The 27,839-nt window shown below is 42.0% G+C and overlaps 2 protein-coding genes across 3 annotated transcripts in view; one reads left to right on the plus strand and one right to left on the minus strand.

Moving 5' to 3' along the window:
- The first annotated feature begins 3,704 nt into the window (after positions 1-3,704).
- Positions 3,705-15,738, plus strand: LOC139054264 (heat shock factor-binding protein 1). Its single transcript, XM_070531001.1, has 4 exons — positions 3,705-3,912; positions 4,110-4,234; positions 6,995-7,061; positions 14,443-15,738. Exons 2-4 carry the CDS (start codon positions 4,112-4,114, stop codon positions 14,529-14,531), a joined length of 279 nt encoding a protein of 92 aa, XP_070387102.1. The 5' UTR covers positions 3,705-3,912; positions 4,110-4,111; the 3' UTR covers positions 14,532-15,738.
- An 8,593-nt stretch (positions 15,739-24,331) lies between these two features.
- Positions 24,332-27,839, minus strand: part of LOC139054265 (synaptic vesicle membrane protein VAT-1 homolog-like) — a 62,122-nt gene continuing 58,614 nt past the window's right edge. For both annotated transcript variants that reach the window (XM_070531003.1, XM_070531002.1), the window contains exons 9-10: positions 26,856-26,961; positions 24,332-25,217 (exon numbers count right to left, since the gene is read on the minus strand). In XM_070531003.1, the coding sequence (XP_070387104.1) occupies positions 25,207-25,217; positions 26,856-26,961 (117 nt within the window). In that variant the 3' untranslated portion in view covers positions 24,332-25,206. The remainder of the gene's footprint in view (positions 25,218-26,855; positions 26,962-27,839) is intronic.

The raw sequence follows: 27,839 nt of genomic DNA on the forward strand, positions 1-27,839 counted from the left end.
GGGATGCACAGTTTAAGTAACGACATGCTGTGTAATGCTGTCCACATCGTAGCCCCTGTTGCCACGCCTGTTTCTCGAACCTCGACCGGCGTTACTATTGGGTAGTGGTAGATATGGAGCTGTTTCCTGCGATTACTTCGAGTTCCCCCCCAGACCACATCGAATCGCAGCACAGCTAATTGAGGAATGCAGAAGCAGGAAAGCACATTCCAGAGGAGCGCCCAGGCAAACAAGTTGAAGGCCACATTCCTGAGGCAGGACACTTGCAAACAAGTTCGTACGCCGCCGGGTTTAGAAGGGGGCCTTGGACAATGGAGCCCAATCATCCCCCTTCGCCTTTGAAGAAGACATTTGCTACCGCTGCGCGGCCGTAGCACCGGGAGCAGGTAGGTCCTAGGACAATGGAGCATGAGCACCCCCCTCCCCTTCTCCTCCTTGGAAGAAGCGCATTGCCAGTCTGCGAGGCAAGATCGCAGGGGGATCAAGTGATCAAGAGAGGAGGACCAAGCGCCGACTCTCTTCGTCGGGTATGACACCATCGCACGGGCGCCTACCATTGGCTGAAAGTGGCGTCATCTGAGCGGACTCTCCCATTGGTCAAACATGACGTGACTTCCAGTGCTCGAAGGGTTTATAAGAAGCATTCCAGAGAGACCAGGGCATTCCCTGATTCCCTGATTCACCCCTCTCGAACTTCTTGCCGCGGGCCGCTGCGTCCGAGTTGCTGCCGGCCCGTAATGATTGTACGACTGTTCATTGACGTCTCACCTCTCTGTATATAATGTAAAATAAATACTCCCAAGTTTGGTTTTCATCCCGAAGTCCGTCCTTCAACCCCTACAGTAGCGTGGCGTTGTCGGCGGGCTGCAAGCGTCCGGCAGACCATGACGACCAGACAAGGACGAGACGATTTCTAGTGCAAAACGCATTGTTTATTCAATAGTTGGTGAAGGATAAGAAGAGAATGCATGAATTAAAAAGTACATTGCCGGGCCCTTTAAATAGGCCCACAAAATCATAGGCGGGATCTTGCTCACATTAACGTCACGTGACATGCACGGAGTCTGGTCGGGGATGGGCGGCCGATCTTTTCTTCCAGGTGACGTTGCACGTACTTGCCTCCTCTGGCGGCAACCCGCGGGTCCTGTTTGGTTCGCGGAAAGGGTCTCCCCTAGAGTCGGACAGTTTGCGGAAAGGGTTCTCCCCTGGAGTTGCACACACAACGGGGCCTGTCATCACTGCGGGGCGCCTGCCAGACCGGCAACCACTCGAGACAACCACAGCAAATTATGAATCCATTCTTCGTTTCGATTAGGCATGGTCTTTGAGCATCCTTTTTGCCCGGGTTGTTACACTCCAACCGCAACACCCCTCAACGACGATCCCTCTGAATAATGGGCCGGGATAATGAAAACTGGAGGCTCTTTTTACGAAGTGTCTATCGACTGCAAGGGTCCCAGAAAACTGATAGAATGCAAACATTATACTAATCCACAAAAAGGGAGAAGATAAAGAATTGAAAAATTATAGGCCCATTAGCTTACTCCCAGTGTTATATAATATATTAACCAAAATAATATCCAATAGAATAAGGGCAACACTGGACAGGGAGACACATCTCTCCAATGCTATTATGTGCGTGTTTGGAAGACGTATTCAAGCCATTAAACTGGGAAGGCTTAGGAATCAGCGCCGTAAATCTCAGCAACTTTCGGTTTGCTGATGACATTGTTCTATTCAACAACACTGCAGACGAGTTACAACAAATGATTGAGGACCTTAACAGAGAGAGTGTAAGAATGGGGTTGGAGATTAATATACAGAAGACAAAGATAATGATGAATAGCCAGGCAATCGAGCAAGAGTTCAGGATCGCCAGTCAGCCTCTAAAGTCTGTGAAGGAGTACGTTTACCTAGGTCAACTAATCACAGGGAACCCTGATCAAGAGAAGGAAATTCATAGAAGAATAAAATTGGGTTGGATCGCATACGGCAGACATTGCCAACTTCTGACTGGAAGCTTACCATTATCATTGAAAAGGAAGGCGTACAATCAATGCATTTTACCGGGGCTGACATATGGGGCAGGCTTGAGATTGACAAAGAAGCTTGCGACCAAGTACAGCGCAAGGAGCAATGGAACGAGTAATGCTAGGCATAACGACAGAAAGAGAGCGGTTTGGATCAGAGAGCAAACGGGTATAGCCGATATTCTAATTGACATTTAAGAGAAAGAAATGGAGCTGGGCAGGTCAGGTTAGATAATCGTTGGAACATTAGGGCTACCGAATGGGTGCCTACAGATTGGGAGCTTCGCCTACGTTATCACCGACAATCGCCGTCATCGACTGGCCATGAGCGTGATAAGGAACTAATATAATCGAAACCAATGCAACTTGGCAGGCATCGATAAGAAGGAAATAAAGGTAGTAATGGCCTTGCGTTGACCTTATGGAATAATAATATATGGGGTTTTACGTGCCAAAACCACTTTCTGATTATGAGGCACGCCGTAGTGGGGGACTCCGGAAATTTTGACCACCTGGGGTTCTTTACCGTGCACCTAAATCTAAGTACACGGGTGTTTTCGCATTTCGCCCCCATCGAAATGCGGCCGCCGTGGCCGGGATTCGATCCCGCGACCTCGTGCTCAGCAGCATAGCCACTGAGCAACCGCGGCGGGTGACCTTATGGACTGATCTCGGTAGCGAAGAAAGTATAAAAGTGATATGTAAGCATTATATATATATATATATATATATATATATATATATATATATATATATATATATATATACACGGAGGAAGGAAACTAAGGAGAGGCCCTGACGTCACTCTTTGTGAAGCAAAAGTGAAGCCGGAAGTTGGCGTTGCTCATGGCGATGCTCCGCCTTTTGTGCCACCCTCCTCTCTTGTTTACATCTTTCGCGAAACCACGCCGCGCTGCGCGTGGTTTCGCGCGCGGAGCGCTAGCGCTCGCGCAACATCCGGCAGAGCACGGTGCAGGTAACACAGCGCAACAAGACACGGTGACTAACGCAAACCCGCCCACACAGCGCCTTCGCCACGGCACGAAACCTACCAGAGCAACACGTGTGAGCACTATAGTGAACTATTCTAGTTCACTATAGTGAGCACTCAAACAACGCCGCCATTGTGGCCCAAAAGGCGTGGCCATGCATAAAAAAAATAAAAAAGCAGCAAAAAATGAGAACCTACTACGCCATTTCCGCCACACTTTTCTCCTAGCGCGCGGAGGGGGTAGGGCCTCTCCTTAGTTTCCTTCCTCCGTGTATATATATATATCGCTGCGTGTGCATGAGGTTTTACATGGCCTCCAAGATTATAATTTTCGCAATAGAGTCAGCGGCGCCTTATCTCAAAGGCCATACTTTTCGTATACTGCGGGTGCAAGAAGCGACCAGTGACGTCAGGACCGTCATGTTTGTAGAACAGCATCTTCAGTTTAACGAAACAGGCCCGGGCGGGGCGCGGCTCAACTTCCTTGCCGAAAAGAACATATTATTCCCAAGTCGGCTTCTGAATTATTTAGGTAGAAACTAGTGCTTCTGATTTTAACCATGATGGCAGGAAATAAACGATTGTAACCTAAATTGGTTGGCTTGACTTGGCTAGCATATCGCACTCTGCGCGGCTTATGCGTCGACTAGCGGCAGTGCCTCCGCTACCTCCGCCTCCTCCTCGGCGACTGATGTCAAACGCTATGATGCGCTATGCCTTCTAGACGCTGCACCCGCTGCACCTGGAATGCCTGATCAGTTTTAAAAATCGGCCCAACTTCAACTGATTTCCCTCTTCGGCGACGATCTTGTTGTGCGCGCTGTTAAGGAAAAACGCAAAGCCAACATAGAAACACTCTCTGAAGTGCACTCGTACATCGCACTGTACAAGGTAATCCACTTCAATATTTGGCAAATCTCGTGGAACGCAGCGCTTCTTTTTCGAAATGTATCGAAGCAGTTTCCAACCGATCATTTTACGCTAACTTAACCCAACAGGCAGAGTAGTTGTGGATGCCCTTGTCACAAGAAAAGCTTGCATTATGCTACGTGCATAATGGGAGTTAATGTGATCTTGTTTTAATGCAGCGATGGCAGAGCAGTCCGGTTACGCTTCTGGCAAAAACCAAGATTCGAAGTCTGATCTCAATAAATCTACATCTGGAGCAGACCATGCGCCGGACCCTAAGAATATACAAGACCTGACGCAATACGTAAGCATGCCATTGCCCTCAGCCCAGGGCTTGTGCATTTGTTGTGATTTATCGTATTCATCACATCCTTGTTTGATGTTTGGCGTTTTGTTGCTTCTTTGGCTTGCATTCTGGCAGCGAAAAGCTACACATTGACCATGTAGTAGTGTTTGCATTACACCAGTCTGGAAGTGCTAAAAACTTTTCTGGCCAACGAACTTCGCTTTTATTTTAGACACCGCATATATTATCGATCACTCCATGCCTCTCAGTGAAAGTAAAAGACGACCTTGTTTTTAGCTACCATTACAGGCATTCGTGTGCTGCATTCGTATCGATAATGAATCTAAAACAGTCCGTCTGCACCACGTAGTAGGAGAACCAGCCAGCTCGTTTAGGTTGCTCCGTACACCTGGCCAAAGTTTCCTCATTTAGCTTTTCTGCAAATTACAGGATTAATTATGCACAGATGCGTTGACGATATGTTAGCTGTTTGTTATGTTTGAAGAGCTTGAAAAACATTCATTTCACCATGGGTATAAGCAAATTTCGAAGACATGGAAGCATTGTGTTTAGTTACACCGCTGCGGCCTTGCATATGCCAGAACATGTTTGAAAATGTAGTTTAAAAGATAGTCATGGACAGCGGTGGCGAAGAAAAAGTTTGATTCATGATGAGTGCAAAACAACCTGTTCTGGCAGTATTGTGCTCATGCACAATGACAGGGAAGAATGCAAGCAGATGTAGGTGTACAGTAAAGTGTGCGTAGCGTAGCAAAGTATAGTGCGTCAATGTTAACCCTGCCTAATTTCAGTGGTGCACCACTTAGAAATATGCAAACGTTGGTAGCCAGTGATTTGAGGCATGAGTTATATCATTAATGATTTCAGTGACCGGAGGCACTGTAGGTGGTTTTCATTGACTGTACCTCAGGTCAGAACCATGCAGATAGTGCAGCCAAAAGGGATCTGTAGCCTTGGCAGTGAATACGTTCATTCATATTTTTCATCTGTTCATGACTATAAAGTAGGTTGCCATTTTTATATTGCTGCTGCCATAATGTATGTGCAAGTTTGCTTGGATCTTTAAATTATATATTATATGGTTGTTACGGTATAGTTGTTTTACTCATATAGTTGCTGTAGTCAGTTTACCATAGTCCTGTGTGAATGTTAAACATGACTGAGGCAAACCATTCCAAGATTCATTAAATAGCATCTTTCTCTTAAACATGACTGTCCGAGGCACAGTGGTAGTAAACTCCACTTAGTACATAGAGTGAATGAAATGAAATATGATAACTGCCTCTTTTAGTGTGTTTTAGAGTACTAGTATTAGATTCTTTAGTGCTGTTACATGTGTGTGGAGTGCATTTGGGTAGGCACAGTGCCAGGTGCAGTGTGTATTTTAAGTAATATGGTGCTTGTGCTTTTAAATGGGAATGCCTAAATAAAAGGGTAAGGGGCCCTGTGAGCATCATATCAGAATAACCAGGGGGTTATTCTGCAAGTGTCCACTAAATGGACTGTCCATTTTAGAATGCACTGATTAGGCAGAGCTCAAAGCCAGTAGGCAGGCACCATTCGTTACCGCCAGCTCTCAAGCTCTATCTATTCAGCGCAAGCTGAAATTCACAGGCCACTTGGTGGGCACTTACAGAATACCTCCCCAGCAAAAGAGCACCACATAATTCTCTTCCTTTGGGCACTGCTTCAACTGTCACAATAATTCAAGCGTACCATGCTGTGTCAAGACATTGTCTTCACCCTTCACAGTCACTACTATGTACAAGTATCTTGCCTCTGCATTTACGAACCTAAGAATGCCAGATCTATTTAGAAAGCCAGAACAGAATTAGCTGATGTCTGCTGCCAGATTGAGGTAGTGTATTGCTGTCTGTTCTGTAAGTATACCAGCTTGCAGCAGGACTTGCCTGCTTGTCTGGTAAAATTGAGAAGCTGCTGTCATCTGCACATCCATTGGCAGGATGTGCAGATGACAGCAGCTTCTCAATTTTACCTTTTTTTTTACCCAATTTTACCCAATTTTTTGACGGCGCTGGTGCCGCCATCAGCTGGTAAAGCACATCGCTGCTACTGCTGGCCATGTAGCATGTTTGGTTACTTTCTGCCAGCAGATAGCAGCACCAGTGCTCTTGGTTATTACTGTTCCTGAACATATCACAATACATAAATAAGCATTAATTGTTACTGTAGCATAATAACCATGTGCCTCTGACAACATTAGTTTTCTTTTTTTCTCTTTCATTCAATGATATTGCTTGACGACGATGTATTACGATGACTTAGTATTGGTTTCCTCAAGCAATTCTGTTCTTTTTTGCCAGATATTTTTAAAATATGTGTGGTGTTTTCCATTTCAAAAGCTCCCCCTCTCCCTTTAGGTAACATACCATGTGTGACACATTCTTGATGTGATGGCAAGGAGAATAGCCTTATGAGGTGTGCAATAGTTGAGGGACACTGTTGTGAATTGTAGGTGGCAGCAAATTTTGGCAGTCTGCATTTTCTTGTGTACACAAAAATGCTTTTGTATTGCAAATGAGAAGCATTTGTCTGGCTATTTTAAAAGCTTGCATGCTTTTTAAAAGTTATTACTACATTATCATGGCCGTGTTAAGGCCCCTCCACCCTTGAACACCACTCATAAGTAGACTTTGTTGCCTTCCTTATGACTTCATTAAAATGAAGGTTTACTGTTCTTCACTTTTCATCTGTGTGTGTAGTCTAATGCACTGAGCATAGTATTTTGCTTTTTAGGTGCAGACCCTGCTTCAGCAGATGCAAGACAAATTTCAAGTGATGTCGGATCAGATACTTACAAGGAATATCCTTTGGTTATTGGGTGAACTCTGCTGCATTGTGTTGAATGTCTAAGAGAGCTATACAAGACTTTAGGTGTTTGTTTCCTTCAACTATAATTTTTCACCTCATTGGATAGTGATGGCTGCCATAAGACTGACCTGTGTATTAGATTGAGTTGTTGGAAGTACAGGTAAGATGTGGTATGATGTTGCAAGCTTGGGTGACTGGGCATTCAGATGTCCTACTGCAAGCTGCTGGTTGGATCTATAATTATGCGACACAGGTTGATCAACTCTGCTTAGGTACTACATTAAAGCTATGCTAACAAGCACTCGTAATCACATGCGTGATCACACGTAATCACGCATTCCCATGACGAACATATTAAAATATGAAGACATTCTTCAAATTTTCATACAAAAAAATCTTTTTTAATTTTTGAAGTAACCCAGCACTTCTTTACCTATTGCAAAAATAATTATGCTTCTACATTGTGCCATTCGAAAGCTTACTCTAATTTGTAGCCTTTGTCCTGCTCGGTGAAATAAACTTCGAAGTTTCAATATCACCCAGCTCAGCGTAGGTTGCAAATTAGCGTTTTAATATATTTAGTTGTTTTACATTAGTGGTATTTCAGTTTTCTATTATGTTTTTGCTTTCATCAATGTTATATATTTAAAAGCATAATATTCTAATATAAGTTATCCATAAAACTTCTAGTTTTAAAGCATCAATAACTTTTTTAAAGAATTTGTACTAGGGTAATTAACATGCCACTTTTCATCGGCACATGTTAAGGAGCTTGTAATAAAGTCATCAAAGCTTGTTGGGCCAATTTTTTGACATGCTAATAGCCTGGTTTGCAATATCAGTATTTAGATGTAGACATAGCCACTGCCGACTCATTCAAATGGTTAAAGGCATGTTTTTTGTCTGTTTCATACCTGGAAAATCGAATGGAAAAGTTCATGCACGTGGAGTAGAAGGTGCAAGACCGAATGTTCAGAACAAGTTGGTAACCTTTTGGCACAGTTCCAACAGTGTCTCAAGTCATTTGATCTTGAGAACGTGTTTTGTGACCCTTTCATGGGGATGCCAGAAGACTATATAGTGCAACTAGAGCTCATTGACGTGTTCTTTTCGCTGGAGCCAATTGGCACATGATGGGGCAGCAGCCCTTCCTTTGGTTCTTTAATAACCTCGACGAGGATTAATACGGAAACATGGCTGACGGTAATAAAACTGGCGTCTCTCTTTCGAAGCACTTAGGTCTGTGAACAGACATTCTGTTTGACCTACATGAACAAGAGTTGCCTTCTGTCTTTTTTGACCGACGTGACATTACAATGCATCCTGAAGACAGCGACAAGTGCGATGACACCAAACATAGATGAACTACCTTTCTGCAAGCAAAACATGCACCGTTCCTCACTAAAGTGCGGCCCCTGTAACTCCCTAGGAAGTTGACTTTGGTCCATACTAGTTTAGAGTTGTGCAGCCGTACCGTAAAGTTTTGTGTTGTGGAACACCGTGAATGTTTTCCACAATTGAACGCCCCAGTCACTTCCAGGGTACCCCAGGGATCAGTACTGGGGCCACTCTTATTCCCACTGTTGATTAATGACGTTACAGATATCACGTCATCATTTCGGATGTTTGCCAGTGACTATCTTATACAGTAATTAACAATCATAGTGATTATGCAGCTTTGCAGAATGATTGGGACATTGTGGCAACACAGTGTGCACATTGGAAGATGTCGTTGAATGTGAGCAAATCTATGCATGTCACCTTTACTTGGAAGCGCACCTACCAAGAGCACACATATTGAATCCGTGAGGCTAGTTTAGTTACTGCAAAGGAATTGAAATATTTAGGTGTTTTTTCACCTCGATACTTGCGATGGACTAGGCACATAAATTATTTAAGGAATTATTTAAGGAATTAAGTGGCATCTGTTCTCGGTTTTTTAGGCAGAATTTCATTCCCCTACCCAATGGTCTGAAACAGCAGTTTATTTCACACACATACGATCAATACTCGAATACGCATGTGTATGTTGGGGCCCTTAAACCTTAGAATTAATTAACAAATTTGAAAAAAAAGAGAACAGGGCTGCCAGATGTGCCCTTCGAAACTGTGACAGAAAATTCAGCATGACAGAGGCTAAACATACTCCCCGATGGCCAGACCTAAAGACTCGCAGAAGAAACCTGCATTTGAAATTCTTTTATAGCATATCCAGGGAAAACACAGGGAAGGTGGGAGATGGAAATTCAAGACGGTGAGCAAAACAAGAACAAATGAAAACAGGAGCCAACGTTTCGACAAGCTGACATGTCTTCTAGGCCTTGAAGAATACAAGTCCACTTGTCGAAACATTGGCTCCTGCTTTCACCTTGTTCTCGTTTTGCTCATCGTCTTTTATAGCACATATAATTCCCATACTGGCATTAGTCGAGAGAAATACTTGAAACCGACTTCGTATATATCCAAAAGAAAGGATCACCCTTTGAAAGTCAAGGAACTTGCTTTTAAAGGTGACAGTTTGTGGTATTCTTTTCTTTTTTGTCCAAGTAGTGCACGCCTGAAACCTTCTTCCGCCTGATGGTGTACTACTTACATCTGTTGATGCTCTTTACCACGCTTTGAGCATATAAATATCCTTCTATAAACATTTGCATTTCGAATGAAATCCCCTCTGCTGTAAAGCCTTATTGGTGATGCAGGTACTGAATAAATAAATAAAATAAATGCTACATGAACCACAGTGTGTGGCTCGTCGTGTGAAGTACAAAGGAAAAATATGCACCTAGCAGTTGTAGCATAGTATGAAAGTTTGACTCCAGTGTCGGCTGAAATACTCGTTTTCTATTTGCTTTAAAACAGTTGGAAGTATGGAGCTGCCCTCTGAACAGGTAGATTCAACATTTGACATATCATTCATTGAAAAATTTTGCATCTGGTTCACTATTGCGACAGGACTCATGGCCTGTTGTGCACTGGTAGAATTAGTATTCTAAGCTGAGTTGTTCCTAACAATTATTTTAGACCCTCCTGCTCACTTCCAGATTTATTGAGGTGATTTGCCCTTTCATCATTAGTGATGCCAAATAGTTGGCAAATTAAAATTGCTGCTTCATATATCCTTGTTGCAAAGCTTCTTTCTGAAAGTGTTTATGTATGCTTGAAGGCATTCTTGCATTACTTCTGCACAATTTGATCCAATTACAATGTCTCAACTTCCATTTTATCTGTGGCATTTTTAGTTTGTTATGCAGTGCAGTTTTTTTTTCTGATTTTAATGTCTGACATCTTGTGCATACAGAGTATAAATGGTTCTGTGGCTGGTTAGAGCACCAGGCTTCTCTGCTAGAGAATCAGGCTCGAAACCAACCATTGGAAGAAGAAGAAGAAACTTTAATAAAGAATAGTCCGGCAGTTCTTGCTGTGGTGGCCACAGCAAGAACCACATTACCATTGGAAATGTTTTTTTTTTTAATTGAGCGACAGTTTTCACTGGGCATCAATGTGGACATGTAGTGCGCTTAAAGCAAGTCTATTGCAGTTGGAAATAGACAGAAAAGTTGGGAGAAGAGGCTAAAAATGTCTCACTTTAAAATATTCTGATTGTAGCTTGTTCAGTTCAATCACCGTTTGATTTGTTGTCTGATCAAAAAAAATAAAAAATCTATTCACATAGCCCTAGAGATGAATGTCATATTGAGGTGTAAGTCTGAACAGGGCACATCAAAACTGCAAGTGGATTGTAATTGCTGTGGTCTGCTCCCTTTTGTGAGTGCTTCTGTTGACAGAAAACAGGAATTCTATTATGGTGCATTCTTTTCAGAGGGAGCTGTTCATTCCCATAATTGTTTTGATAGCTGGAATGCCACAGTATTTTGTCAGAATTTCGTAACAAAAGAAAGCTGCAGGGCCCCTTAGGGATTTGAACTCGGCCCCACAGATTGCTAGTCAAACATTCTACCTCTCTACACTGATGTTACAGCAAAGGATAACTGTGCCTGAAGAGTACTGTGCTTGGCCTCTTGTAAGAATGATTGGCTGACACCACACTCTGTAGCTTATCCATTGACCAGCACTGAGGTGAAAGTATTAAACGAAGCCAGTGGCAAGAAGCAAAGAGCAGGATAGGAAAGAGGAAGAAAGAGTTCTGCATCTCTGGTTCTCCACCGTCGAAGGAGTGCCACTTACATAAATGATGACTCGGACTAGAGGTAAGGTGCACTAGAAACTAGAGGCATCAGACTGAAGTTTTCTTCTCCTTGAAAGGATATTGGCTCGTGCATGTCTGCAGATGTTTACTCCAACTGATACCACACAAAACAGTGCAACACTCAGTGCACATAATATTGCACCAGCTGTTGTGTCTCTTCTTTGCATTGCGGGTGAAACTGCAACATATTTTTGCTGTCCCTGTGAGCTGATGTTCAAGTGTTTTTACGTTTAACCAAGGCCACCCTTGGAACATTTGGAAGCACCAGCAAAGTACAGTAAAACCCCATTAACTTGAAGCTGTAAAAACCAAGAAAAATTTAAAGATAAGCGAATTCAAGAAAATATAAGTCCCTGGCTGCACATAGACGGCACACAGCCTTTCGATATAGGTGCCAGTGTTCGCTAAATTTCTCGCAAGAGCTCGCTATACCAGGAGCGATATTTTCGGTAAATCACTTTTACAAGATGTGCGACCACGTCGAGCGTCTATGGGCAACAGCAATCCTCGCACAGAGCCAAGTTAACACTGGTGCACGTTTACCAAAGGAATAATTGGCCGGGAATACTGCCCCTGGGCCGCAATTTTGTAGCCATGCCCTACGCTAGATTATATGCCACTCTTTCATCCACCGTTCTTGGCTGGCTTATCCCATTGATAATGCTTTCAGTACGTTGTTGTGACCACCGACAAAGCGCGATAAGAAACTGTATTGGAAAAGGCATTGGAGATCCCTCGTTAAGAAATGACTTTTCTTGTTTCGGCTAACCTAGTGCACAGGTCAACAAGCGTAGAAACGCAGAGCACGGCGAATAAGCATACTGACAATGCTCCAAGCACACATGAGCATGCATATCGTGGAGGTCACGTGTACCTTCTTGTGCTTAGATAGAGGTCAGAGCAACACTCCACCTGCATTATCAATGAGATCGCAGCCTGCTGTAAACGGTGGATGATAAGGGTGGTGAAGAATCAAGCTCAATTCACTACAAACTTGCGGTCCTGTCAAGTTTTGGTGTTACCGCAGCTGCGCACAAAGTATGGATACCTTTAGATAGTGACTTTTTGCAGTCGAGATTTTGAGATTATATATATTGAATTACAAGATAGTTACCAGTATCAGACTAGTCTATTGCAGCAATATTGCGATAAAGCTTGATCTGCACAAATAAATGCCTGCTTATCTCCAGCGATCAATAGTGGTCGTCTGATTTGTTCTTGTGAACCTCCTTGTCCAAACATTGGCTCCAAAGACTTCCTTTGTTCAACCACTGCTGATCACTTGCTGCAAACCATCGTTTAGACTGCTTATCAGTTGCAACTGAAAATTTTTTTCACAGCTACCAAACACTACGATGACAACAGACAGCTAGATCATCCCCAGGAGTAAAGGAATTCTTTGATTATCATCTCGGTATGCAAGGTATCTTTCTATGCAGAACACACTTCCTAGGAATTTTTGTTTATTGTCAAATCAAGAATGACTACACACTTTTCTTTGAAAAATATTTAAAGCGGGATGTAGTATATAATTTACACACGAATATTTTAGTTGGACATACACCTCGGACCAACTATGGTACCCAAACGATACATAATCAAATAATATCCCTTTGTAACAGACATCCTTCTATAATTGATCACGCTCTCAACAGTAAAACTATTAGGCATTAGAAAAGGAAAACAAAACTGCTATTGTTAAAAATACTCGATCCTACCTGATTTTATTTGGTGCTTGACCTGTGTGTAATAGGCAATGAAATTCATTGTTGTATGTAGTGCACACATGTAGTGCGTTCATCCCTTTTTATTCATATTTTTATAGTGACACAATCGTATTGCACTACTTTGTATAACTTGTTACTATTTGTGTGTTATTCAGCTCATTATAATTTACGTAAAGTGTACATTTGCTTGTGTTCCCTACATATTATAATATGTCTGTTTTGTTCTACTTATTTGGTATTATATGATTGCACACTGTATTTGATTTAGTGCCAATGCTGTCTGATGTGTACTCACGAGGCGAAGGCCCTGTCAGGAAACATACGTGTTTCCTTTTGCCACGCCTCGTGGACATACCTACTACGTTGTATTTATGTCTGAAATAAAGAAAGATTGATTGAAAATCTTATTACAACTGGGCTCCTGCCATTTTTGCAAATAGGCTACGTGACTGGGTGGACATTAGCAGCAAGAAAAATTTTAACGATAATTTCACACTAAAATAAGCTAATTAACTTTAAATTGATAACTTGATTGCACATGTTGCAGTTGCAAAATTGAAGCCAAGCAGTGAAGTCATGTCTGCCTTGCAGAAGTCATATGACTAGCACTACTTCAGAGATATCCATTGCCAAAATATAAAGAAGTAAGTCCTCAGCATTCCAGTTAAGATTGTCCGAAACTGTTTGAGGCACGCTTTTGGGTAACTTAACTGGAGTGAAAATGTATTTCATAGCACAATTTAAGGTTATCTCGAAAGTGGTGCCATCTTTAGGATTTCTGCTAAGCAGACATGAGTTTGTTACTCCTCAGCTTCATTTTGCAATTACAAAATGTGTCCTAAAGTTAGGAATTAAACAGTTAGGTAACATATTTTAGTTGATTATTAAAATCATTGAAGTTTTTCTTGCTGCTAATGTACACCTAGCCACATGTCCCATCAGCGAGAATGGCAGAGGCTTAAATAATTTTTTGTTCTAAGTGTTCTGCATAAAAAGAAATGCCTGGTATATGCTTGAACCATTGCATTCTAAATTAATAACCGCCATAGCTTAAGTGGTTAGCGGCGATGACATTGCACTGCTAAGCACAAAGCCGTGGGATCAAATCCCGGTTGTGGACGACGCATATTGATGGGGGTGAAATGCAACAACACCTGTGTATCATGCATTTGGTGCCCCTTAAGAACCCCAGGTGTCAAAATTAATTTGGAGTCCCCTACTACAGTGTGCCTCGTAATAAGATCATGGCGTTGGCACGTGAAACCCCATATTTTTTTTTTTTCTTTGGTAACCATCCCTTTTTCAGCTCATGTTCAAGTTCTGACATGTTCCAAGAGTATTCAGCGAATTGAGTGAATTACTACAGTTGGACATGATGATGCGATAAAATACTTATGTTAAAGACACTGTGTACAGCATCTTTTCCTTAATATGTGTACTTGATGAAATGGGGCATCGCATAGATGACTTGGAAAGGAACATCACGGACCTCATGGCACAAGCAGGAGTTGAAGAAGCGGACAAATGATTTACGGTCAAAATGCGGTGTGAAGAGCTACTACATACTTGTAAGATAACTGTGGCCTGAGCACCAAGCTGAAGAAATGCAATGTTTCGCTTTGTATAGTTCTGTTGCCCCGTGGGCTTGTACAATTGCTAGCATTGGCTTAACGTGTTCCCGAGGCAGGCCTCGTACATAACAAAAGGCTAGTTGAATGTGTATTGTATAAAGCCTCTGAATCAGGTGCTGTATTGAAGAGAATAAAAGCTATAGAAATGTGCCCCATCTTAATGCGGTGTTCCCAATTTATTTCATCTAGTAGTTTGCAAATGTGTGCAAAATTTGTACTACATTGCCCGCTCAATGACTTCGATGTTCCTTACGCGAGACATTTTTGTTTCAGCATTCTTACCTATAGATGAAATTTTACCATGAAAAATTAGGTTCAGCCACTAAAGTGGAATGACGCAAGACATTTTTTTTTTTAATTTTATAAAGTTTTCACAAGACAAGCTCAATCTTCCATGGTTTGGGTATCCAGGAGTTTGGCACTGTCCTCTTTGACTTGATCCGTGCACAGAAAAGTGAGACGATGGCACACCGTTACACTTGGGGCTGAAGTTTGTTTGCAAGCAAACATTTATATGTAATGCACAAGCAGGCACCTGAATGACTGACATTTAAGTTATCATGTAAAAACCATGCACAAGCCTGATGGCACCCTGTGCAGCGAGTCCTGAAGTTGGCATTAGCTTGTGGGTTGTGTATGAATTATCTCTTTCTCAACTATTGTTTCAAATGCAGTAGTGTTGTCAAAAATAGTCATAAACTAGCTCAAATGTTGATCCCATTACATGCTTTATCAATGGCTTTCATAATGCAATCGTGACAAGGGATCCTGTAACGCAAAGCTATTCCAATCTGTTTTTATTCCAAATCAGCCATTAGCCCTCCCCGATAAGTCGGAATGGTTCGGGTCCAGCCCATATGGGTGGGCATCGCATGTATGTGGGCAGAGCCCGAGCCATGTTGAGCTATCATGGAGGGCTAAAGGCCAATTTGGAATAAAAACAGATTGGAATAGTTTTATGTTATAGTGGCCAAGGTTGCAACTTGGCCAATGGGATAGCTTGCCAAAGACCTCTTATATGCTGCCTTTCCGGGGTTAGGCTTCTTCATCTTCATAACAAAGTGAAAGTGTTGGATGAATGACGAGAATAAATGCTTGACTAACCGACGTCGTCCCTCTTTCCTACCAATAACACTGTTGAGCTACACAATCCAAACATAACAGCCTATTGTTTTATTTTGAAAGTAAGCATATTTGGGGAGTATGGTGCATAGTGAAAGCATAGCTGACATTTCTACTGTACTGTTGTACTTGTGCCTTACTGCCAATTTCGGTGAGATTTTCGATAACAGAGCTGGAGAGGTAGAAGTGTCCCTTTCTTCAATGGCAAGTGTCATGAACTATTCCATATGCACCAATTAAGCAGTTCAGTTCACAAAAAGCATTACAGTGTACTAAAAGGGGGTAGTGTGTCCAGGGGTGGTACAATCCATGCATTGCCGGGAGGTCGAAAGTGTGGGAAGGTCTGGAACTTGGATGCCAGCCCATGCGACAGTAGCGCTGCTGCCAACATCCTTTGCATAGGGTTTCCAGTCGATCATTCGTGCTGTTGTCAGTTGTGCTGGTTGTGCGCTGCTAGTGTGAACGTCCAGCTTATTGTAGCAATATTTTTTTTAGTTTATTCAACAATGCATTCGTTTAAAATGAAGGCTTGCTTTTTCCGGAGGTGGTTCAGTTTAAATTATACACAGTGGTTGTCACTGCAATATAATATGAATGCAATAAAAGGTATTGGAATTGCTTTTAATTATCCAGCTTTGAAATAACTCATGCAAGTGAAATGTAGTCATTTACTAATTAGCTATGTAATAGAGTAAATCATGTAATTGCTCAGTTAGTTGAATTGTTGTTTCACTGTTTAACTAATTAAAACTGTGCTGTTGGTTTGTATTGCTCATATTACCTAAATGATTGAGTAATTAGGTAAATAATAATTTTGTTAATTACTTTTGCAATCTACAATAGAGTTGATCCTGGAACTTTTAGAAATGAAGTCACTAGTCTCTTTACAGAATGTCCATGTACTGCTTGAATGATATCTGCATATGAAGGAGCAATTGACAATTTACAAGAACTTTATTGAAGGGTCCTGAGGAACTTGATCACTCCCCAATCAAGTTGGTTGCTCCAACCACCACAGGACCGGGAGGTAGTGACGGGGGGAGGTGGGAGCAGGTTTGCATCGATGAATTTTCTCATGTGCGACAGGTAATTGTAAGAATTGCATGTCCATTTTCACAGCTGTTGATTTTCTGCAGTCTAGCAATGTATGAGCAACAATTGTGACTTCTACGGCTAACTATTGTATTACACTTGATTTCATAATGCCAACTCTTATGTAATGAGTTGGCTCGCTCTACTTTTCAATATGTTTAGCCTTTCTTAGACCCCCTCACGCAATGCCCCACCTCGGAGCATGTGAGGACCTTGAATAAAAAATAAAGCTACAAACATTTACAAGCGCAACTGGCGCAAGAAGCCATCGTTTCAGAGCGGGTCGGGGGAAACACGGTGGCTTCCATACCGCCCACACTGAGATGGCGCCACCTGGTGACATTTACAAAAGGAGCCTCAGCCACTGGCCCTCCCTGAACACACACCCCTTTCTAGTACACTGTGAAAGCATGTGCTGCACTGGATTTCTGGACTATCATTGGCTTCAAGACACGTCCCCTAATATGTACTGCAAGATACATTTGGAAACACCACTGTGGGAACATCACTGTATTTCATAGCATATATTGGTGGTGTTGGCTCAAGAAAAAGAATGAACGTGCCTCGACTATAGACGTTCTTCAAATGTGTAATTACAATTAGTGTCTTAACATCATTTTTAATTTGTAGCTTTAAGGTACACATAGCATATTCTCTAGTTTACTAATTAGTGCACATCACATTTCATAATATCTGCTACCACTTGCATTTTGGAAAAAGTCTACACTGCACCACACAGTTTCACACTACTAACAATATATTGAAATTTGGTGCTACTGTCTGAACATGTCACATAAACAATGTCGAGATGATGCATAAACAGTGTAGAGAATGACTTGCAGGCTCGAAATTCCTTGACGTATGAAATGCAAAATTTCTTACGAATGCCCTGAAGCGCTTCCAGGCTTGCATGCAGATCAGCTAGAAAAAATATCTAAATTAATGTACCACCCAATTTTTTGTAGTGGTTGAAGAATTGCACCACCAGATTTATTTATCTCCAGTATTAGGATGAAACCCAAAGATGCCACACTGAATTTTTCACCGAATGGAATGACATGCTTTGTGTGCAAGAGTAAAATAGAGTAAAACGGTAAAATGGAGTTTGGCCAGTCTACAGACAGATGCAGTGAAGATTTTGGCACATCTTAAGAGCCACGTAACCCTTGAACTCCCAGATTTGGACAGCACTGTTATCAGTGAATATGCAAGCAAACTTAAGCATACCTTTTGGCAAGCAAATGCTCTGGACAAGTAAAGCTCAAACCTGGGAGCTAAAGGTGTCAGCAAGTCATTTTCTGGAAAGTTTCTCCCCTTCTTACTCCTTCTTGCATAGTAAGCTTTTTTTTTTCAATTCATTTTTAAATTTTGTAAATTCAGCTTTCTTTTCCTGAAGCTTATCCTGCGCCAGATGTTTAAATCCTCATGTTGAAACTGCAGTAGTGGTTTAGTGAACTTTTTGTCCATGAGCCAATGCCATCTATCTGCCCAATCCATTTGTATAGCTTGGCGTTATTGTGCAACTATTTCTTTTTCAGGGTGTCTACCTGGTTGACATTTCCAAATTCTCCGAGTTTTCCAGGCTTTCCCTGAGTGCCTTTGCGAAATTTCCTGAGTAATGCAGAACTATGTTTTATGTCAAGACGGGCTGAAACCATATCGCCCGATGCTGTCACTCTCTAATAAGCATATGAAAAAAGCAAAAAACAAATAAGGACTTAATCCAATTTGAACACTAAGGAGTAGTGTTTATGTTATTCAAAAAGAGAATAGAAGGGAGGGGTTAGTAAAATACACAGCAAATAAGACGTCCTCGAAAAAAAATTGCAAATCGAGCCAGCCATTCTCAAATACGAATAAAAAGTAGATGCATACAGAAGCAAATATTTTCGAATATGAGCTATTTCTATCAACTGCTCAGTGGTACGAGGCCCGAACTTTGTCACAATTGACATTCTCTCTCAACAACTCGTAAATCAACCTCAACTGTCCCGACTTACTCTCAGCCCGTGAACAAATTGAGCTCAAGCTCTTTCAAAACGGCGGCAGCACGCTTCCTTTCGCGTTCATTCCTCAATGCATAGGTTCTTTCTGTTCCCGCCCTCCTTCCGCCACTCGTTCACCCCACGGACCATTTGAAGCATCTTCTTGGTCAGTTGTACAGTCAACGTCCGATTTTTCGAACTGCCTTGGGGCAGCGAAAACGTCCAAAAAATTGGCCAGTTGGAAAAAATGAATTCATGTAATTTACTGCCCTTAAGGGCTAAAACCGCCACAGGCACATTCAAAAACGCTCTGAAGGCCTATCGGTTCACGCATCAGGCATATCGGTGCTCGTACTGTGACAGGAGATACCGGGTGCACGCGTGTAAAATGAAGGAATACATGCTGTGTCCCGTGGCAATAGCCCCTTCCCGGGCTTGTTATGCTTCACTGCAATGCTTTTGCGTGTGCTTCACCAAGTAACATTTTTGTACAGAGGCGAACCTGACTTTCGGAAAGCGGCTTTATGCAACGCACCGTGCTTTCCAAGCTAAGCCAATCGCGAAGACCACAAAGGCGGAGTCAGTTCCATTGCTGACAGCAGCGAATTCTTTGAATGAAAACACTGCACCCAACGGCAAGAAGCTTCATAGCGAATGTCGAAGCAGCTAGGCCTAGCGTTGCCGCAGTGGTGGGTACGGCTGCCAGCGGATCTGCGTTCGAGAGCGCCGGTTCGAGGCGGCGAGGTAATCAATTTGGCAGCGGTGGTGGCTCTGATTAATGCAGTTTCGGACCTGCAGTCACGGCAAGAAGTCCGGAAAATCGAACGGCGAAGGGTTCTTGCGTCCGAAATTTTACATTGACTATGGGGTGCGTGGTGGTGGCGCGAAGCCATCCAAATGATCGGGCATCCAGAAAGTCGATCGTTGACTGTACACTGGCAACTCCTCCAACCGACGACAGGGCGTCAAAGACGATTCATTACGATTCCTGTCTGTTACTCGAGCCAGCATTACCGCGACTTTCGACCCTTTCAATAAAATTTGATAATTTTTGATAGACTACTCAAAATCCGGCCCCGAGAATTGCCGGTTTTTCCGGTTGGTAGACACCCTGTTTTTACGTGTTAAGCAGCTGATCCTGGTGCTAATGTGAAAATGTCATAGATCATAGATCATGATGTATGAGATAGATCATAGATCTTAAAAATATTGCCACATTTTTTACTGGGAATTCAAATGTTCAATCTTCCTGTGAAGAAGTTGTTCATCAATGAAGGACTAAGCATTGATTTGTTTACACACTACCAGAGGGAAATCTCACCTCCATGGGAAATGTTTGCAGTACATGAATTTTTCTGTAATTTAGGGTGGGTTTGTTGAGAAAACGTATTGCAGTTTTTTTTCCTTTGTAGTTCAATTGCAGTACATGCTATCCCAACACTTGGAGCAGTTAAGGGATCCACATTCACAATTTGCCATTGCGTAATTTTCGGAACATTAGCATTTTCATGTGTATGTGCCTACAAATGAAGGGGTTTAATAAGAGTCACCATGTGAAATTTATATTTTGAATGATCTTTTACCGTACTTGGAAAGTCAATCTCATTCAGCATCGTAAATTTCAATTCTCATGCAACAAATTTACACTAAAAAAAATTTGCTTCAAAGGCAACTTGCATATGAAAGGTGCTTGGAGCAGGAAGTTTGTGCAAATCCATGCACTAGTCTTTCTCATGCTCGTGGAGCTGTCATACTAGCAGTTCATGTAGATGCTAGTGCCATACTTCTAGCACACTAAACATGTAACCAAGTGCAGATTGTGGCTGTGCTTGGCAGGAGTGCCTCTTCCAACATGTTCATGGCTTGCCAACCCAGTCGAAAAAAACAATTGAAACCATTTGGAAATATCAATGGGTCCAACTGGAAACGGCAATTTCCAATTGGACCAGTTAGAACGGCCAATTGGTTCATAGGGAAACCCTCCCTTCCAATTGGGCCAGATGGAGTCTCCAGCAGGACCATTTGGGTAAATCAGAATTGCCACATGGTCCAATTGGAGTTATCAAAACCATTTGGATAAAATTTAAGTCAGAAAATGTTGATGTCTCTTGTGTACAAAATTTGCAGATTTCTCTTTTCCTTTTGAGATTTCTCTTTTGAGATTTGGACGCGAGATTCGAGATTGGATTCGTGAGATTGGAAGACACTATTTGCCATTTGGAGGGCAAGTAAATGGGAAAAAACCGTAAAAAAAGTGGTCGCGATGTATTGATCATGTTAAACAGTAAAAAAAAAAAACTTGCACTGTTTTATGTGTTTCTTGAACACACGACTCAAACAACTTTTAGGCATAATGCAATTTGTAATTTAGCAATATTGTTTAAATTTTATATTTCACATCTATAAAATAATTCTTCCTTGGAATTAAATTTTGTCTCAGCGTCATTTTTCCTTGGCGACCGAACGGGACAGCATAATCGACATCAACATTAGCAACATGTGCTCTCGTGTGTGTAGTGCAACCATGGCAGTGCAACAAAAACAGTCGCCGATAGTCGTGCATGTGTGTGCAATGCATTCTGCGCTTTGTCCTGATCGCCTTGTGTGCTTCGTGCGGCACGAAATCGACAAACATTTGGAAATTGTGCCAGTGACAGACATAAAGAACTTCAAGCCTGACGACGACTTTTCGGCGGGTTTTTATATGGTGAAGTGGACAAACGCGGCCGGCACGTGTGTCCACTACCTTGCCAGAATTTTGCAAATCGGAGGTAAGTTTCCGCGTTTCCAAAGCTCTTGCATTACTGCACTACACGAGTGCACGGGTCACGCACACTCGTTTGAGTTAAATGATTGCACATATATATGTATACGCTTTTGTGTAATGTAGCAAATATGCATGATGCACTGAACTAATTTCGAGAAAAATGCTTCAAGTGTATGATGCGTTTCCTTAAAAGCAAGGTTTCCCCGAGAGCGTCGTGACAGCACTGGTGAAACGTATGAATCACTACGTGGGGGAGAACATTGCTGACATTGACAGAACAGCGAAATATATACTGATTAGAACAATTTTCTTGCATTTGCTGCTTGAACCTTAGCTACATAAACCGCAAATTGTGACTCTATTCAACCTGGTTCGATTGCTGAATATTAAAATTGAGGTGCCTTTTTTATCCAATATCAGCTTGCCTGTCTTGCCAGCTTTTGAGGGCAACAGGTTTTTCAGGATTTTATACACAATGCTGTCTTTCTTTTTTATCCATTTCTGCAGGTTGTGGCGCGACTAGACCGGAAAAGGACCATGAACAGTATCCCGCATTGCATTTTTCTTAGTAATAAAGCTTTAAATCCTACTTTTCACTTGTTGCCTCATTGTCACATGTAGTTATCATCTTAAGGAAGTAGTGGCTCCTTGTTGTGTGATATGATGTGAAGCAAGAAAAGCATGGGGAAGAGTATTAATGAAGAGATTCTCTTTCTGTGCTGTTCGTATTGTATTGCATCATATTAAATCACAATATATATGAACCAACTAGCCGAGCAACACGTAATAATGTGGTTCCTTATTGCTGTGCTAGTTTGCCAGATTCACACAGCGCAGGCAGGCGGTGCACAGTCGAAACCATTTGACCCGTCGAGCGGCTCCATTTGCACCATTTGGTTCCGTGCCAATTGGCCCAATTGGTTCTATGCCAACTGCACCATGTGACCCAATTGGCAACAACCAATTGGTTTTATGCCAACTGCACCATTTGAGCCAAATGGTATACAACCAATTGGTTTTATGCCAACTGCACCATTTGAGCCAGATGGTATACAACCAATTGGCCCAATTTTTCCAAGTGGCCCAATTGGGTACTAATACACAAATGGGACCAATTGGAAACAAGTGGAAATTTTGCTGTGTTACCTTTTCACTATACAGGGGTTGCTGTGCACAGTCAGACCTGCACATGTATTTTGCCCAAGTTAAATGTGGCAAAAGCAATAGCCCAATGGCTAAAGCTAAGACAGATGGCTGCTTTAGCTTACTATTCGAGTGCACGGACATTAATCAGTTTCAAAAAGGCAGTGGCTGCAGCACCCTTCTGCAAATAGGGGATCTCCAACCGTGTCATTAACAGCGCCGAACAGATCATTGATCTCTCTATAAGAAATCCGGCTTTTGCAACATGCTGTTATATACACTTGGAATATTTTTAAAGTTTTATGTAGAACACTGTTGAATTTGGAAAAATAATGGGTAGCATATGATGTTGATACAATAACTGTGGCACAATTTTGTTGTACACATTTAGATGCTTGATCAACTGCCTGGTTGGTCATCAGGCACAATGTACTTAGACCAATCAATTGAATGCCATCTTTACTAAATGTATCTTCTGAAATAAAAGTTGCAATTGAGCACAAGCATGCACAGTACTCCTTATAGTACGCAATTCATTGCTTGCTCAAAATAAGGTCCACGATGTTCTCCACTGCATGCTGCTGTGGAAAAGTGCATACCTAATGTATCACCATTCAGCTCGCATAGTTCACACCTTTCAAATTTGACGATTATTACGACTATTTTGTGCAGAAGGACTATATTTGCAATGTGAAGACTCGTTGGAACACCTGCCTGGCAATGTTTAACTGAACAATGTAAAGCCTCAAAGCCAAGTGCTTTTTGCTGTCAGTCATCGACTATTAATGCATTTTAAATTTTGTGCGGCATACAGCGAAGAAAAAGCATTGCGAAGTTGTAAAGCTACTGAACCGATTGTGCCAAAAAGGCTTTTCGACAAAGCAAGGCACAGTGCATCACAAACTCATCGCTTCGAGTCTACATTGACAAAATGTGCAAGTTCCGATTGGTTAGTGCGTGCTATCACTATATTTAGTAGTGCAAGGCCCGCACCCACTTTGGAGCATAAAAATTTGGAAAAAAGTTGCCAATTGTCATGTGCATACCCGTGCGCTGTTTAATACCTGCAAGCCACTTCAAGATCGCACCAGTACACGACTGAAAAGAAAGCCGACTAAATGTGTTCATAGTCTGCTGCCAGTGGCTGCATTCATTTGCATAGCACTTCAAGCTCAGTTCAAGGCTACTTCAAGTAGCTGTAAGCTTGTCTCTTGTAAGGCTTGTACACTGAAAGTTTTTCTTAAAGTATGGGCCTTCCGCTATAGTAAGTATGGTATATACTGCTGCATGTACAGCATTTGCTGTTTGAGGAAATGTTGCTTAACTAGCTATTGCATACGCAGCAGACAAAGAGAATATTACCTGTCCATTTGATATGTCTTCATTTATGATTTGTGAAGCTCTGAAATCTAACTTACTGTTATTGAATTCTGTGTTTTGCAAGTGATATGATGCAAGTGGTTGAGGTAGTAATGTGCAGGCTGCACTGAAAAAAGCTCGATCTGCAATGTGCAGTTGTGTACAGAAAGTATGAACATTCATGAGGACATTGGATTCATGCATTTTCTTTTCAGACAACACTTGAAGATATGTGTACAGACAGTTTTAATGCAAACAAGATCACAGGCAGTGTGGAAACACAGCACGCACAGCGGCCATAAAAATACACATCTTTAAAGCGACACATGTAAATTATCTTTGCAAGAGCCAACCTTCAATTAAGTTGCGACCAACATTGTAATGCACAGCCTGAAAAACCGATGAAATCAGGAGTGGCACACCTTGCAGTGCTCTTTGGAGAGAATGCACAATGCTAGGAAAAGGTTCCACAAAAGGGGCAAGAAAGGACCACTCTACCAGCACTACAAAGGGTGCACAGAAGGCTGTAAATTAAGCTTGCAAATTTTGGGCTCACATTACATGTGTGCAATAATTTTAATATCAATAGCCACTTGCACCTGTTCGTTCGTGAACACAGCCAGGGACTCCAAAGTTGTGCAAAACTGCCTATTATGATATGTCGTACCAAGATACAGCCCCAATGGCAGGTAGGGAGGGAAGGGAAGCAATAGCCACATTTCATTAAAGCCACAATCTTGATTGACCACATGATACAACATCCCAAAAGTATGTAATCAATGGAAAAACTGCACATTTAAGTGTCAACAAGAGTTGGGAGTCAAGACAACAAATAGACTCGAATAGATACTGTTCGAACAACACTGACAAAGCATAGGCTTTAAAGAGTTGCACGTAAAGGGAATGTCATTCGAGCACAGATTGAAGACATGTTTAGGAGGAGTTGGGCTGGCAGTGCTAGTCCCAAACCCCTTCGCTTCAAAGCAGCTTCCAGACAAGATTGAAGTACACAAATTTCCTTTGACCACCATGCAATGTTTTCTTCACGCTCCTGAGCAGCCTGCAGCAACAACAGATGTCCGGGCCCCATGTTCAGCAAGCTGTTTAGCTTGCATCTGTAAAGCATTTAAACACAGGCTCCTTATTTGTATGCCAAAGACTACTGGCCACAGAAAAGCACAAAGAATGCCTTAAGGTGGGAAGCACAAGAACTTGACATACAGGCAGCACATGGCAGGTTTGCAAGAAAATGAAATTTGCCTTGATAGCAATTTTGAAAGCAAGAAGTCATGTTGGTGAGAGATTGATTCCCCTTTTTTATAGCTGGTCAAGAATCTGGCTTTTTATCAGGACTAGCCAAAGCATAAGCAAGTCATCAGGCCAAAGCACATTCAGCTGAATACGACAGTTATGCAGCAGCAGTGGTGTCGGCATTGGCTTCATTTTAAAGTACAGAGGCCTTGAGGATGCTTGAAAACCACACACAAAGCAGGTCAGTGCTGTTAAATGTACTGCCACTACGAGACTGTCCTATCTTACTGAGGCACATTGGCTGAGAAACTAAACTAATTTGCTCTGGTTGTTCCTCTGGTGCAAGAATCCCATTCAGCACAGTGTTCTGCACAAGCTTTTTTTTTTGCTAGTTGCTACCCCTCAGTGAGCGAAGGAAACTTAGTACACAAGACTTTTAGTAAATTGTAAGGACTGCTAGCAAGTACTGGCAAGTGTGCAGGCATGGAGTTGGTGTCTGCGTGTGTGCATATCTGCAACAGACTGGTTCCTGTGCTCTTAAATACCCACCTTCCCACAAATGTATGTAGTGCTTTCATACTTTACTGCTCAACTTCAGGATGTTCTTGGGAGTTAAGGATTTGATTCATGGTGTTTAGTCCCAGAGAAACACTGAGGCTATAAGACACTATAGTGGTCTGCCCCAGATTTCAGCCCCCTTGAAGTTCAACTTGCAATTAATGTAAGCACACAAACATTTTTGCGTCCCTATCGGCAAGTGGCTGCCACAGGCAGGTATCAAACCCAGTTTTGTGCTTGGCAGCAGCTATAGTCGGTGAGCCAATGTGGAGGGGTTCACCTTCTGGAGACTTTCTGGTTTATTTTCAGTGACGAACATTAAATTATGACATTAAAATAGAGTAAACTTTTTTGGAAAGTGCTTTGTGTTGCCAGCGATCTGGTTGGTTGAATTCTGGTTCAGAGTAGACAGTGTTCTGCATAAACTTGTTTGTTGCCACTATTCTTGGTGAACACAGGAAATTAAAATATCTGTTGCAATGCAGTCATCAAGGCTTTAATATCTTTCATGCATATGCGAAACAGCCTCATATCTGATCTTATATACTGCATGCGCTTTATTATGTTTTGTAAACTACTGCACAAATTGAAAAAACTTGTACTATCATATAAATGTAAGTGAAATAGCTGCCACAAAAGCCGATGCAGAGAAGCTGTGTTCATATGGACACTTGTGAGGTATGTCAATGACATCCCTAAGTGATCTTACAACCTAATGGAATCACTATATAGGTTTTCAGAGGGAGCACAAGTGTATACACTACAGCGATACTATAAGCTACATACCAAAGACGTCCGCGGGACATCCGTGCAAACAAATAAATTTGAACCTTGCAATGATATCCCCAAGAAGTCATGTTGTCTGGGTAATGTGTGTTGTAACCAAGTTGGGAAAGATTGTGAAGTACTTAAAAACACACAAATAACACTGAAGGAAAACTCACTGGCAGGAGGGGTCTGTTCCTCTTTGGCATCTTTCTCTGTATCCGTACTCTCACCCGAAGGCACAGGGGCCTTCCCATCCTTTGATTCCTTGTCTTTTCCCTTTGACTGAAGGTAGCAATTGGTAAATGTTTATAAACATTGTGCAAAAAATGAAAGATCACATCACTAGTAATGACTTAACAGCAATGGTATTGTCATGCACATAACCTTGACATGCACTGCTACACATATAATGAAAACGTATAAATGCATGACAGTGGTAGTTTTCCTATGGCAGTACACATGCATGCCCTAGGGATGGAAACTGAACTGCATGCATATGCACAGTCAACCATAAAATTTTTCGGAAGATGAAATCCGAGAAAAAGCCGAATATCTGCACAGCCTCATAACACGAAGTATATTCACATCAGAAGCCTCTACCAATATATATGAACAACATTGTGATGTTCGGTTTTACCGACTGCTGTTACAGGCTGCCCGGAAATTGAACGTTTTCCGAGATCCTGTGGTCCATAAACTTGTGGTTGACTGTACCTTTAAATATTCTCCAAAATTAAATCCTAACCAGGTAACTAAAACTTCGTTAAAAACTGCAAACAGTGCAAATGTTCTGTCCCTGTAACAGTACTGTGAAGCATGTGAATGAGCATTAAGCAAGGTTTAATTAGAAATTCTGATAATGACTATAGCAAAGCTTGCACCACCATTTTTTGTAGCAATGAAAATGCAACTTGGCAATGCATGAATGCATATTCATTTGAGGAAGAGAGGAATGGCCACAAGCACAAGGCCTGTTACTTAAGGTGTGACATTTGTAATATCAAGGTAAGTGAATATAGGAGCAGGAGAGTGTTTTGCAGACCAAGTTGCACCACATGCACTGGCCTGATCCTGATTGATCCTGACTGAGGGTTCCAGCCGGCGCCCATGCATTTCTATGGGCATAAGTTTTAACACGAAAGCGTTAAGGGCCCTGTGTC

This window comes from Dermacentor albipictus, chromosome 1 (genome assembly GCF_038994185.2).
Source record: "Dermacentor albipictus isolate Rhodes 1998 colony chromosome 1, USDA_Dalb.pri_finalv2, whole genome shotgun sequence".
NCBI lineage: Eukaryota > Metazoa > Arthropoda > Arachnida > Ixodida > Ixodidae > Dermacentor > Dermacentor albipictus.